A 15,564-nucleotide genomic window follows, 5' to 3' on the forward strand; every position below is an offset into this window, starting at 1 on the left:
ATTGTCCTTTCACCACTGAATATTTCTGACTTCTTAGTATACTCTTGGTTGTTTGTAAATGAATTGACCATATATGCATGGGTTTATTTCTGGGCTCTATTCTGTTCCATTGTTGATTCTTGATAGCATTAAAATACTGACATGCAAACAAAAGGGAAGGAAGTGAAAGGATTATCAGGAATCAGATTTAGACTTCTGGATAACAACAATGGTGAATACTGAGTTTAAAAAATTCTTAATATTATAATTTTATAGATTAAGTGTATTATATTTTATAATACGTTTAATGATACTAGTAGGATATAAATTAATGAAGTAGTATGACTGTAAAATGACATGAGTGGAAAGTGATTTTCAACATTGTGGTGTAAAATGGAGCAACAACAAAAAAGATCAGAGTATTAGAATAGAGAGTCTCAAAACCATTTTTTAAAAATAACAACCTTATTGAGATATAATTCACATACCATACAATTTATCCATTTTAAGTGTACAGTTTAATGGTGTTAGTATATTCACACACTTGCACAATCACCATCAATTTTAGAACATTTTCATCATTCCCAAAAGAAGCCCCATATCCGTTAGCAGTCACTCCCCATGTTCTCCTAACTCTTTCTACATCTTCCCCTGGCAACCACTAATCTACTTACTGTCTCTATGGATTTGCCTATTCTGGGCATTTCATACAAATGGAGTCATTCAATATGTGGCGTTTTGTGATTCGCTTCTTTAACCTAGCACAATATTTTCAAAGTTCATTCATATTGTTCCATGGATCAGTACCTTATTCTTTTTTATGGCTAAATAATATTCCATTGTGTGGTTATACCACATTTTAGGCATCCATTCATCAGTTGATGGACATCTGGGTTATTTTCACTTTTTTGCATTATGAGTTATGCTGCTGTGAACATTTGTATACAAGCTTTTGAGTGGACATATATTTTCATTCTCTTAGGAATATAAACTAGGAGTGAAATTGCTGGGTTTCATTAACTTCGTAACTCTATGTTTAACCTTTTGAATAACTGACACACTCTGTTTTCCAAAAAGGCTGCATGCATTATTTTATATGTGCACCAGCAGTGGATGATGGTTCCACTTTCTCCACATCCTTGCCAACACTTGTAACTGTCTGTCTTTTTCATTTAAACATCATTTGGATGTGAAGGGGTATTTCCATGTGGTTTTGATTTGCGTTTCTTCATGGCTGTTGATGTTGAGGATGTTTTCATGTGCATATTGGCCATTTGTAGATCTTTGGCGGGGTGTCTATTCAAATCGCTACCCATTTAAAAATTGAGTTATTTGTCTTTTTTTATTATTGAGTTGTGAGAATTCATTATACATTCAAATTCTTTATCAGAAACATGATTTGCAGATATTTTCTTCTGTTCTGTGGATTTTTTCATTTCTTTTTTCTTTTTTATAAGCCAAGCAAATTAAGAATGGGTTTTATTAAAAAATATTTATTTATTTATTTGGTTACACTGGGTCTTAGTTGCAGCAGGTGGGCTCCTTAGTTGTGGCTCCAGGACTCCTTAGTTGCAGCTCACTGGCTTCTTAGTTGCAGCTTGCCAGCTTCTTAGCTGTGGTATGCAGAATCCATAGTTGTGGCATGCGAACTCTTAGTTGCAGCCTACATGTGGGATCTAGTTCTCTGACCAGGGATCAAACCCGGGCCCCCTGCATTGGGAGCACAGAGTCTTATCCGCTGTGCTACTAGGGAAGTCCCCTCTTTTCATTTTCTTGATAGTATCCTTTAAAGCACAAACATTTTAAAATTTTGATAAGGTCCAATTTATCTACTTTATCTTTTGTCCCTTGTGATTTTAGTGTCATTTCTAAGAAATCATTGCTGAATCCAAGATCACAAAGATGTATGCATATGCTTTGTTCTAGGAGTTTAATAGTTTTAGCTCTTACCAAAATATTATATACATATATATACACACACACATATATATATTTAAAAACCTGGACTTACCCTGGTGGCATAGTGGTTAAGAATCCGCCTGACAATGCAGGGGACATGGGTTCGATCCCTGGTCCAGGAAGATCCCACATGCTGCGGAGCAACTAAGCCCGTGTGCCGTTAACTACTGAGCCTGCGCTCTAGAGCCTGCGAGCCACAGCTACTGAAACCCGCGCACCTAGAGCCCATGCTCCGCAACAAGAGAAGCCACCGCAATGAGAAGCCTGTGCACCGTAAGGAAGAGTAGCCCCGCTCACCACAGCTAGAGAAAGCCCACGTGCAGCAAGGAAGACCCAATGCAGCCAGTAAATAGATAAATAAATATTCCTTTAAAAAACCTCAGAGGAACGTTGGCATTGTGAAAACTTGGCTTCAGCATCAAAAGCCCTAGGTTTTCGTACTGGTTAGTTGCGACTTTACATGACTAAATGTCAAAATACTGTTTATAAATTGAGGTTAATATCACATGCATTGAATCTTACAGGATTTTAGTTAGTATTGAATAATATGATGAAAGTCAAAGTCCTTTGCCAAGTGTCAAGTGTAAATAAAAGTTCAACTACAAGTAAGAGAAAAGGAGGAAAGGAATTAATAACTTTGAAGCTATTAAGTAAACATTGCAACAGTTTCATATTATTAATTTGGGGAAGAATTAACTTGAAACCACATCGCCCATCACAGTGCAATAAGTTACAAAATGGTAAAAAATTGATCATCATGGTTCATCTGTAAAAAATATCTAAAAGAAAATAGAATAGCTTTGTGTGTACATTTATTCTGATTCAAGAAAACAAGTGTGGCATCAGTGATAAGTATGCTGTAATATGTCAGAAGACAGGGAACAGAAAGGGTGAAAATGTGTAATGACAGACATAACGAAAAAATAATTGTCCAAACCATTTAAAATGGCATAAGTCTAGAAAGACAAATAATAATTATGAAAAATGTAAATCTAGGAATCTCCAATGACTTACTGTTTAAAGGGGATGCCCAGGTAATTTACAGGTGAGGAAAAAGTATAGCAAATTAGTATAAATAGTCAGCCTCCATCTTTCAGGGCTATGAGGAAACAGGTAAAATGAAACCTTCCGGGTATGAATCAAAATATGACTGTTGCTTTAAAATAAAGTAAAACATGCCATTTTGACTTTTAACAGGGTCTTCTGCAGTATTATGATGAGTTATGTCAGGAAGTGCCTCCTGTGTTTGTCAATCTGATGACCCCTAAAGTGAAAAAGGTTGGTAATATTGAAGGCTTATATTGACTTCCCTGTCGTTTCAAATTAGATTCCAGTTCTACAGATAATGGATTTTAGAACATCTATTCTTGCCAAAACCCTCTTTCTACTTCAACTTTATAGCTCTATTTTCCCTACAGGATGATTTCTTGTCTTAAGTTTTGTTGCCTTTGAAAAACAAATAAATCTAAATAATGAGCACTTTCTAAGAATCCATGATTGCTTTATGGACAGCCAAAGATGATTAAAAACAAAATGTCACCTTTACTAGGTATAATGGAAGGGAAATAGAATTAAGGAAATACAGCCTGTAATATTTCCAGGTAATAAAAGGCAGCCTTTTTAATAAATGCAGATGCTCCTTTTTAACAATGGAACCTGTTTTTCTCTTTTTCTAGGTGGAATCTGTGTTGAGACAAGGGCTCACAATATTGACATGGTCATCTTTAACACTAGAAAGCTTTTTTCAAGAAGTTGACTCAGTTTTGGATATGTTCAATCAACTCTTAAAGAAGGTATGATGGATACATTTTTAAAAACTACATACATTAATACTCAGGCTGTAAGTAATGGTTTGATTACCTATGAAAGCTCTTTAAAGGGTGTGACTCTTAACTAAAAGAACATCCATTACGTTAAAAAAAAAAAAGCTTTATGTTTCTTTAACTGATTTGGGGCCTTTTCATTTAGGGTTGCCTTGTTCTTGTCCCCAGATTACCTTGCCTTCAATATGTTAAAACGATGGTTCAACACCACAGCGTAGTTTAGAAAATGGAATAGTTGTAGACTGTGCAAGATGGCAGGATGGAGTGCTTACATTTTAAGGCATCTGATGTTAATTAGATGAGGTAGTCATCCAGTTGGAGACTGTCTATTGATTTCTGATATGTTTGCTACATGAAACATGCGGATCTTTTTAGATGTGCTGATCTGTCTGTGGGGGTAGCATAGTGTTATGGACAAAACCCAGAGGCTTGGGAGTCAGATAAACCGAGGTAGGATTCTTTGAGTTTCACCAGCTGTGTGTTCCTCCCTGGGTTACTTGACTTATCTGAGCCTTGGTTTCTCTAGCTGTAAAACTGGGATAGTAATGATTCATGGGCTGGAATGGGGACTGAAGGAGATAACGCATATGAGGTCATGGCACATGTTGCTGCTCAGTTAAACTTCAGTTCCATGTCAAGCGCAGATGTACTCCTAAAATTCCCACCAAATTATGCTTGTCTCAGGCTGCAAGTTTCCAGATATAGCCCTCTAAATCAATTTGTAACTCAAGGGCATTTTGGATGAAAGAGGATTTTTCTTCTATGTGTGTTTTCTCATTGGTAGATCAATGACTTGTGTGAAATGCATATTGATACAGTTCTAAAGGAGATAGCCAAAACAGTGTTAATTTCCCTGCCGGAAAGCGGTGCTACCAGAGTAGAAGATATGTTGACACTCAATGAGGTATGCATTTATGTATTATATTTTATTCATAGAAATATTGGCTCATAAACCTAAAATGTGAATTTGCAATCTAAACGTAGAAATCTCTGTCCATGGCATTTAGACATTCTGGGGGCTTTTTGGACATCCTCAGCTCCAAAGACTTATAAGGTATCAACAGCTCAAGCCCAGGGTCACACCTTAGACATTATCTTAAAAATGTCCTCAGCCTCATGCTGGAGTCCCCTTGGGTCCTGTCAGTGCTCACTGCTCTTCTTCCTCTGTGCATGCTCCCAGGGCAATATCATCTACACTCATGGTTTTAACTACCACATCCTTTCCCCTCAAGTCATCCATACACCTGGGCGTCATCCAGCCTCCTCTCCTCACTTGCATCCCCAAACCCAGTCAGTCTTTTAGGGCTTAGCCAGGTTTTGCCTCTTACTAAGATTCTGCTTGAATTGCCTCTTCTTTTCCATACCTACTACCCTTTTCTTAGGTCATGCTTTTATTTATTTAATTTTTGAGCAGAGAAAGGTTTATCGCAAGGGCCACGCAAGGAGAACGTGTAAGCTCATGCTCAAGAAGCCTGAACTCCAGATCAGGCCTTTAATGCTCATCTGAGTTGAGCATGTGATGTTGTGATCTAACTGGTTTCTCTGCCGCCATATTTGGCCCCATCATATCCATCATCCTCCACCTTGCCACCAAGGCTGATTGTGGAAACTCCCCGGCTTAAATCCTTCAGTGGCGGTGGCACCCACCTAACCTCCTCAGCATCACATTATAGTGATCTTATTTGATTACCTATTTATCCTCCATTGGCTCAAAAGCACAAAGACAGGAACCCTGTCTAATCATTTTTGAGGCCTGGCATATAACATAGTCTTTCTCAAAAGCACTCACTTTATGTTTTGTTCAAAACGTAAAGTGAAGGCATTTTTCTTTCTTGCCTGCCTTGTGCTTCAGCTACCCCCACCTTGCTGGTTTGGGTCACCTTGCTAATGTCCTTTTCAAGACAACCAAGGATGGCTCCATCTCAAGGGATCTAACCTGACCCATGGGAAACAGGTGCCTTTGCCTCTCTTTCTATGGAAATGCAACTGCTTCTTCCCAGGACACCTTTCTGTGACTTTGGGCAGCCAGCCAGCCTCTTGTTTCAGGACTACTTAGGCATGGGGAATCCCCTCTATTCCCAGATTGTAGAGGTCATGGATCAAGGTCTCTGAGTAGCTCTTTTGAAATTCCCTTCACTTATTTCTACCAAATCTCTATCAATGATCAAACTTCCCTTCTATAACCTCAAGGCGGGCAATGTGCTGAGGGTTACCTCCCCTGCTACCTTTGGATAAACTGCCTTTTTCATAATGTGTAGGATCTTAAAAGCATTTGTTCTCAGCGTTGGGGCCTTGGCTGTAACGGAAACAACACTAAATGACCAATGATAACATCCTGTGTTCAGAGTATGCAAGTTTAAAATGATTATATCTTCCTGGCCATTTTTCTCTTTTATCATTGTTCAGCTTTTTATCCTTAAAGTCTGTTTTGTTTGCTATCAGTGTAGTTACACCAGCTCTTTGTGGTTATTATTATCCAGATATATCTTTCTGTATTCTGTTATTTTCAGCCTTTCTGGGTTCTCCTATTTTAGGTTTTCTCTTGTAAAGAACATTTAGCTGGATTTTGTCTTTAATCTACTCTGAAAAATCTCTGTTTTTTAAAAATTGGTAATTTTAGTCTATTCACATTTATCCTATCAATATATTTGGGTATACTTCTACTCTCTACCCTCTTACTTTGAATTTTCTATTTACCCAAATTTACTTATCTGTTTCTTGAAGTTACTTTTTATTCTTTTTCAAATATATGTGGTCTTTTATATAATCTTCTTCCTTTCTCTTTTTAAATTCTACTTCTTCATTTAGATATTTAAAATATATTTTATAACAGTCCCATTATCTGAAGAAATTGGAGGTCTAATTCTGCTCTTTGCTGTCTCTGTCAAATCTTGCTCAGGGTGGCTTGTGTCTTCACGTTTTTAATATTTTGGATTGTGAGCTAATTTGCACATGTCTGTTTAGTTGAGAGCCTGTCTCTTTATTTGCTCCTGTGTGGTACCTAGGAGTTTTACCAACTCAGTCGATAGTTTGAGTTAGTTTCTCACACGATAGAATTTCCAAAACTCCAAGGTAGTATAGATATAATCTCAAGTCCTAAACCTGTGTGAGGTGAGCTAGTGGTTGTAAATTTCCAAGGGAGACGTTGTCCGTCTACCCCAGAGCCTCAACCAAGGTTGCTAACTGTGCTTGAGACCGTAGCCCTTGATTTGCCTGGTGACATGTGGGGGAAGGGGAAGGGTTCCAACCTCCTACCCTTGTGAAGGGATCCAAGGCCTCATGTGGTTTTTTGGTTATGGGGAAAAAACCTACAAAAGCTGTAGCTTCAGCTTACTTTTCATTTTAGGCCTATGTCTTTTTGTGTGTGTGTGAGATATAATGTGTACACAGCAGATTGCACAAATCTTAAGTGCACTATTCAGTGAATGTTTACATACGACACACCCTTGTAACCTTCTCCAAGAGCAAGATTTTTTTTTTAAGGTTTATTTATTATTAATTTACTTATTTTTGGCTGCGTCAGGCCTTAGTTGTGGCACACAGGATCTTCGTTGAGGCCTGCGGTGCGCAGGCTTCTCTCTAGTTGTGGCATGTGGGTTTTCTCTTCTCTAGTTGAGGCGCACGAGCTCAGTAGTTGTGGTGCGTGGGCTTAGTTGCCCCGTGGTATGTGGGATCCTAGTTCCCTGACCAGGGTTCGAACCCGCGTTCCCTGCATTGTAAGGTGGATTCTTTACCACTGGACCACCAGGGAAGTCCCAATCCAAGAGCAAGATATTGAGCATTTCCTTCAGTGCAAGTGGTTCCCTCCTGCTCCATTCCAGGCAACAGACATCCTCCACCCCAAAGTAATCACCATTTTGGCTTCTGTCACTGTATATTAGCTTTACCTGTTTTTGAACTTCACGTAAATGGAATCATGCAGCATATATTCTTGTTTTCAAAGTTTTTTTTTTTTTTGATGTGGACCATTTTTAAAGCCTTTATTGAATTTGTTGTGTTATTGCTTCTATTTTATGTTTTGGCGTTTTGCCCACGAGGCATGTGGGATCTTAGCTTCCCCGACCAGTGATCGAACCCGCGCCCCCTGCATTGGAAGGCAAAGTCTTTCCTACGGGACTGCCAGGGAAGTCCCACACATATTCTTTATGTCTGGCTTATTTTGCTCAGGGTCTGTGAGATTCATCTGTGTAGTTGGGTGCGATAGTGGGTTCTTTCATTCTCATTCATTGCTGACTAGTATTTAAATTTCTGAGTTTATTACAATTTATGTATCTGTTCTGTTGAAGGCATCTGGGTAGTTCATAGCTTTTGATTATACACTGAGCATTCTTGTACATGGTTTTTTTTGTGTGAACCTAAGCACCTATTTTGGTGGGTATATTCCCATAAGTGAAATTGCTGGGTCATAGTCATAGATCATGACTATATTTAACTTTCGTAGAAACTTTCTTTTTAGAGTTGATGTGTTTGAATTAGGAACTAAACAGATACACACATTGCATTTGATTCATATACCTCTTAAGTTTCTTTTCATCATCTCCCCTTTCTTTGCTTGTATCTTTTTTATTGCAGTAAAATATACATAACACAAAATTTATAATTTTAACCACTTTTTTAGTGTACAGTTCAGTGGCATTAAGTACATTCAACAGTGTTCTGTAACCATTACCACCATCTGCTTCCAGAACTTTTTATTATCATCTACACAGGAACTCTGTACCTATTAAACAATAATTTCCCATTTCCCTCCCCTCCACCCCAGACCGTGGTAACCTCTATTCTACTTTCTATCTGTATGAATTTGCCTATTCTATGTATGTCATGTAAGTGAAATCATACGACATTGTCCTTTTGTATCTGCCTTATTTCACTTAGCACAAGGTTAATCCATATTGTAGCATGTATCAGAATTTGATTCCTTTTTAGAGCTGGATAATATTCCATTGTATAGATATGCCACATTGTGTTTATCCATTCATCTGTTGGTAGACGTTTGGGTTAGCTATTGTGAATTAAGCTAGTGTGAGCACTAGTGTATAATTATCTGACTCCCTACTTTCAGTTCTTTTGAGTATATACTCAGAGTGGAATTTCTGGATCACATGTTAATTCTATGTTTAGCTTTTGAGAAATCACCAGATATTTTTCCACGGTGGCCATACCATTTTACCTTCCCACCAGCAATGTGCAACAAGGGTTCCAATTTCTCCACCTGCTTGCTGACAGTTGTTATTTTCCATTTTTAAAATAAAGCATTTTTCATAATAATCTGAATGGGTACGAAGTCTCATTGTGGTTTTGATTTGCCTTTTCCTAATGACTACTGATGCTGAGCGTCTTTTCATGTGTTTATTGACCATTTGTATATTTCTTTGGGGAAATGTCTTTTCAAGTTTTTTTTTTTTCCATCTTCCTTCTTTTTATGCTCTTCATTTGTTGAAGAAATGGGATCATTTGTCCTATAGAATTTTCCATGTTCTAAATTTTGCTGATCATATCCTAGTAGTATGATTTAGCATATTAACATATTCTTCTATCCCCTGAGTTTCCTGTATATTTTAATTAGCTCTGGAGGATTGATTCAGTTCAGGTTCAATTACTTTTTCTTTTCCTGACTGAATAGTCCACAGGTGACACTGTGTACTTCCTATTGCATTACATCAGGAGGCACATTTTACCAGGCTGTTTCCCTTTTCGTGATATTAAGGTTAATTAGTGCGCTGAGGTGCAGTCAGCTTTATCTATTATCATAAAGTTTCCCACCGACCTTTCACCTGAAGAGTTTAGCAGCCTTTGATTATTATTGCCTAGAGCCATTATTGTTGCCTAGAGATTGCAAAATGTTGATTTTCTAATTTTAGCATTTATGGATAAAATATTTCTATAAAGAAGAAATTTCCCTCATTATCTGGTTAGTTACTGTGAAATAATGTTTGTACAGAAAAGTCAGGTTCAATGCTTCAGTTTTTCTTTTATATACCAGTTTTCAAAATAATGAGTTGGCTAAAATACCCATTGCGGTTTAAATTATTTAAAGATCATTATGAATATATGGATTATTATATATTTGAGGGATTCAGTCCATTGCAGTCATTATTCTTTTTTATGTTTAAATTTTCTCATCTTTGTCCAGTGGAATTCTACAGGCTGGCTTCTATGTTTTTGATATGACTCCAGTAGTCTTTGAAAGCTTTCCTGCTTCCTGGAACCGTAGGAAATCTTAGGCTTATCTTGCACATTTCCTGCCCTGATTACTCATTTTTCCAGTCAGCCCTCATACCTTTCAGTGTTACTTGTGGAAAATGGTATTTGGAGAGCACAACCTAGGTGCTAGGAAAGGCACTCATTGTTAACTTTTAGCTATTCTTTTTTTTTTTTTTTTCTTTTAGCTATTCTTATAGTATTATTTCTGCATCTCTAACTAATATACTTGGGGTACTATTTCTTGAGTTGGCAAATAGAGTCTGCCCTATTTCCTGGGCTCCGTGTTATTCTAGGACGGAGAGCCCTTCAAATGCTGTGTGGGTCTTTTTTCACCAATTGAAATTTTCCAAAAAAGTCTCCTGTTTCCTGCCTGGGGATGAGGGGTAATTTCCTCCTTGTCATTTTCTTCTCACTCATTCTAGAATCCGACAGTATATACTTCATACCAGGTCTTACTTATAAACGAACAGCATATGAAGGAGTAGGGAAATTTCTACATTGGTTTCCTTCATTTTGTCTCCTTTACAATGAAAATCATTTCTATTGGTATGTGCACGTAACTGTTCTGACACTATCCACTGCTCAGTGGGGTGAAATTCACACTACCAAAGAAAATTTACTTTGAACATACGAACAAAAAACTTTCATGTGCATAGAAAAAGAAATGAATCACACAAACGAGGCAAATTAGGATCGATTAAAGGTGACTGAGTGTGAATGTGCTGGTTACATTGATGGCACAAGTCAAAATACAGGAAGTGGAACTTTGAAGAGCACCTTTGTCAATCAGTATGCCCCAGTCACTTGCCCTAGAGGGATCTAAGATCTAGTAACACATGGGCTGCCTTCCCACAAGCCTATCACGAGGTGGACCATTACAGTGAAGACAGAATAACATATGTAATGACAAAGCAAGTTGGATAACACTTTGGGCAGAAATCAGTTTTGGAAACGTGCTATATATAACGCTAATTTGGGGGGACAAATTTAGTTTGCACTAACCAGTGGTTTCAGACAATACTGGGAACCAGGGCTATTTGCAGTAATGACAAGTCCTCCTTATCTTGGAGTACCTAATTGTGGTTGTAGGACAGATTATGTTAATTATTAAAAAGCTACCTTGTGTTAGCTTCAAATCTGTCCTTCTACTCTATGACTCTGCAAATTACATTTATCCTTGGCCAGCTGGCTCCCTTGTAGGCTTTGCAGTGGGGGCAATAGGAGGCTGGACAAGAGAGAATGGGCTTGCTCGTTCCTGTTTTGCCTCTTGTTGCTGACGCCTTTACATGAGCTATAGCTCTTCACCCTGGCAGTGGCCACTAGTTCCAGGCCCTAGCTTTTTCCAGCCTTTCCGGAATCAGCCTTGTGTGCCTCTCAGATGTACCAGCTTCAGGAGGTCCCTCTCTGAGCTTCTGAGCCAGCAGCGCTAGCCAGGCACCTCCCTCACAGTCAATTTTAGAACTGTTCATCACCCCCAAAGAAATACCATACTCATTAGCAGTCATTACCAATTTCCTCTCAACCCTCCTAGCCCTGGGCAGCCACTCTTCTACTTTCTGCCTCTACAGATTTGCTTATTGTAGGCATTTCATACAAAGGGAATCATATAGTATGTGGTATTTTGTGACTGGCTCTTTTGTCACTTAGCACAGTGTCTTCAAAGTTCATTCATGTTGTCCCATGTATCCGTACTACATTTCTTTTTACTGCTGAATAATAGTGCATTGTATGGATGGACCACGTTTTAGTTATCCATTCATCAGTTGATGGACATATAGGTTGTTTCCACTTTTTGGCCATTATGAATAATGCTGCTGTGAACATAAATGTACAAGTTTTGAAAGGACACGTTTTTATTTCTCTTGGGTGTATATTTAGGAGTGGAATTGTTGGGTCATATGTTAACTCCAAGTTTAACCCTTTGAAGAACTGGCAGACTTCTCCAAAGTGGCTGCATTATTTTACATTCCCACCAGCAGTGTACGAGGGTTCCAAGTTCTCTGCATCCTTGCCAACACTTATTATTTGTGTTTTTGATTATAGCCTTCCTAATGGAGTAAAATGGTATCTCATTGTGGCTTAAATTTGTATTTCCCTAATGGCTAGTGATGTCGAACACTTTTTCATGTGCTTATTAACCTTCTATGTACCTTCTTTTAGAAATGTCTATTCAAATCCTTTGCTCATTTTAAAATTGGATGATCTGTCTTTTTATGTTTCAGTTGTGATAGTTCTTTATATGTTCTAGATACTAGTCCCGTATCAGATTGCCGGAATTTTCTCTCAGTCTGTGGGTTGTCTTTTCACTTTCTTGATGGTGTCCTTTGAAGGCCCAAAGTTTTAAATTTTGGTGATGTCCAATTCATCTATATATTTTTTTGCTGTTGCTTTGCTTTGGTGTCATATCTAAGAAAAATTTGCCTAATCCAAGATCATGAAGATCCATGCTTATGTTTTTTAAAAGAGTTTTATAGTTTTTGCCCTTACATTTATTTACCTGAAAAAATTATTTGTTTATTTTTGGCTGCTTTGGGTCTTTGTTGCTGCGCCCGGGCTTTCTCTAGTTGTGGCGAGTGGGGGCTACTCTTCATTGCGGTGCGCGAGCTTCTCATTGCAGTGAGTTCTCCTGTTGTGGAGCACGAGCTCTAGGTGCACGGACTTCAGTAGTTGCGGCTCGCAGACTCTAGAGCACAGGCTCAGTAGCTGTGGCGCAAGGGCTTAGTTGCTCTGCGGCATGTGGGATCTTCCTGGACCAGGGATTGAACCCGTGTCCCCTGCATTGGCAGGCGGATTCTTAACCACTGCGCCACCAGGGAAGTCCCTCGCCCTTACATTTAGATCTATGCTTCATTTTAAGTTAGTTTTTGTGTATGGTCTCAGGATCTAGTTTCATTATTTTGCAAGTGGCTATTCAGTGGTCCTCGCACCAATTATCAAATTCCATTAACTTTATTATTATATAGCATTGGAAACATACAGAAGAATTTATGTGGCATCTTCCCACTTATTCCTGTGACCCTGTTCTTTTAACATAAAAGCTGACTTTTTGTTATTTTGTCTAGGTTTCCAGAGATATCATGGGATTACCAAGATAAACATATGTGTTTAATCTGTCATGTTTGACTAGTAGTCTGGTTTCTTTCTTAGGGAATTTCAAAGCAAGTGGAGGGGGTGTGTAAATAAACACGTGTATCCAATCTTCCATGATCAGCTGTGAGTGTCCACTTGCTTAACACTTGTTTTCCTTGCTAGACTGAAGTGGCTCTCAACCACCATTGTCATTCCAAAGTTTAACACTGTGTTGAATAAATTAGAAAGGGTGTAATGAGCGAATGATGGAGCAAAATCTGAAGAGTTCGTGGGGGTGGGGAGGATCAGAGAGTGTCTTCAGGTGGGAGGAGGAACACCGTTTCCCCTGAGACTGAGAAAAGATGAAGATGGGTTCAGATGCAGAAGAGGTGTTGTAAATCGGGGGGGACAAACTTGCAAGTCTCTCTCTCTCAATCTAGTAGCCAAGAAAGGAACACATGAAGGCAGTACAGAGGGAATATGGGATCTCCCAAGACTTATCTGAGGAGAGGTTGCATAGATAGGCTCGGGTTCCTTTGCAGAGGTGATTTTGAAGGCCCAAGTTGGCTGCTACCATTTACTTTTCTCTTTCCTAAGACGCATGGACATTGTATGTTAAAGGGCCTATTCAATTTTATAATCCAGTTTTCTTTTCTGAATTTAGTTCTCCACTTCTTCCTAAAGCCTTTGCTGACTATTAGAAAAGTTCAAAATGCAAAAAGCACAGGCTTTTAGAATCACACAAAGCTGGTTTCAAACCCCTATTCTTACCACCTACTGTGTGACCTTGGGCAAATTTTTAATTCTTTCTGAGAGTCAGTTTTCTCATCTGTGAAATGGGTACAGTAATATTACCTATCCCAGGAGGTTGTCATTTAGTTAAATGAGTTCATACACATAAAGCTCTTAAATTGATGCCTGGCATACAACATCATGCTCATTTAAAAACCATATCACATTTGAATCTCAAAACAACACTTTGGATTGTCCTTTTCATTCTTTTTCTTTTCTTTTTTTTAAAAATAAGTTTATTTATTTATTTATTTAGCTGCGTTGGGTCTTTTGTTGCTGTGTTGGGGCTTTCTCTGGTTGCGGCGAGTGGGGGCTACTCTTTGTTGTGGTGCGCAGGTTTCTCATTGTGGTGGCTTCTCTTGTGTCAGAGCACGGGCTCTAGGTGCGCAGGCTTCGGTAGTTGTGGCACGCAGGCTCAGTAGTTGTGGCTCACGGGCTCTAGAGCGCAGGCTCAGTAGTTGTGGCGCACAGGCTTCGTTACTCCGTGGCATGTGGTATCTTCCCGGACCAGGGCTCGAACCCATGTCCCCTGCATTGGCAGGTGGATTCTTAACCACTGTGCCACCAGGGAAGTCCCTGGATTGTCCTTTTTAAAAACCGTTTCTCATTTTCGACTTTGACATCTTCATCTCCTAGGCCTTCAGGCTTCTTTCTTTTTGCCCATATGAATAGGACTGTAGATCTCTGTGTGTGAATGAGTCAGGTAAGGTCAAAAACTTTGAATTTGCAACTTCCCTGGCAGTTCAGTGGTTAGGACTCCACGCTTCCACTACAGGGGCGCAGGTTCGATCCCTGGTCGGGGAGCTAAGATCCCGCATGCCACGTGGTGCGGCCAAAAAAGAAAAAAAACTTTGAATTTTTCTTCTTTCTCCTTTTCTTTGCTTGAGACTTAGCAGCTGTCTCAAGCTGCTTTTAGCCATTGACACTTTGGGGTCTGAAACATTATGCTATTGGCCACTATCTCTAGGTATTTTCAAATGACATTAGAGTTTGATAAGTTGAAGTCGTATTAATAAATTTCACAGTAGTTTTAAGTATCTGGAAATTAATAGTCATTTCTTTATTTAATAGACATACACAAAAGAATGGGCTGAGGTTCTAAACCACAAAAGTAAGCATGTGGAAGAAGCTGTCAAAGAACTTATATCAATATTTGAGACTATTTATGAAGTTAAATACAGTGGGAAAACAGCAAAACAGTTACCAGGTAATGTGGCTGGTTACAATGTTTGAATCACAAGTGTTACAGGTACGTTCTCAAGTAGGCACGTTGTGCCTGACAGGCACCAAAATTCCAGACTCCCAGAAGGAGAGCAGATGTTCAACATAAACCTCACCGTTTGTACTTTAGGCACAGTGAGCCCTTTTTATGAATTAGGGAATGGTGGGCACCCCTCTGAAATCCAAGTTCATAGATACTTACTGGGGACCAACCTTGCAAGCAGGCCCTTCCATGGATAGCAGTCTCTGGCCTGCTATGTTAAGTTTTTTTTTTGGTACAGCATTCTACCATGCTGGCTGTCACACTGAGTGGGGATGACATCTAGTGAGTAGAGGCCAGGGACGCTGCTGAATATCCTCTATGGCATAGGACAGCTGCGACAACAAAGCCTGTCAGTAGTGCTGAGGTTGAGAAACTCCAGCTTAAACAAGTATTCGCTGCATCTCTTCTTTCTCTGAGAGGTTTTCCACTTAGTTTAAGTAGTTTTCATCAGAAGTATCAAAACCACGAACATGT

The 15,564-nt window shown here is 39.0% G+C and overlaps 1 protein-coding gene across 1 annotated transcript in view; it reads left to right on the forward strand.

Annotated features, from left to right (window-relative positions):
- The window catches only part of DNAH8 (dynein axonemal heavy chain 8), a 322,160-nt gene that overhangs the window by 51,777 nt on the left and 254,819 nt on the right, over positions 1-15,564 (forward strand). The window contains exons 18-21 of the mRNA XM_065885438.1: positions 3,136-3,216; positions 3,615-3,731; positions 4,546-4,665; positions 14,898-15,033. Coding sequence (XP_065741510.1) covers positions 3,136-3,216; positions 3,615-3,731; positions 4,546-4,665; positions 14,898-15,033 — 454 coding nt within the window. The remainder of the gene's footprint in view (positions 1-3,135; positions 3,217-3,614; positions 3,732-4,545; positions 4,666-14,897; positions 15,034-15,564) is intronic.

This window comes from Phocoena phocoena, chromosome 10 (genome assembly GCF_963924675.1).
Source record: "Phocoena phocoena chromosome 10, mPhoPho1.1, whole genome shotgun sequence".
In the NCBI taxonomy this organism is placed as follows: Eukaryota; Metazoa; Chordata; class Mammalia; order Artiodactyla; family Phocoenidae; genus Phocoena; species Phocoena phocoena.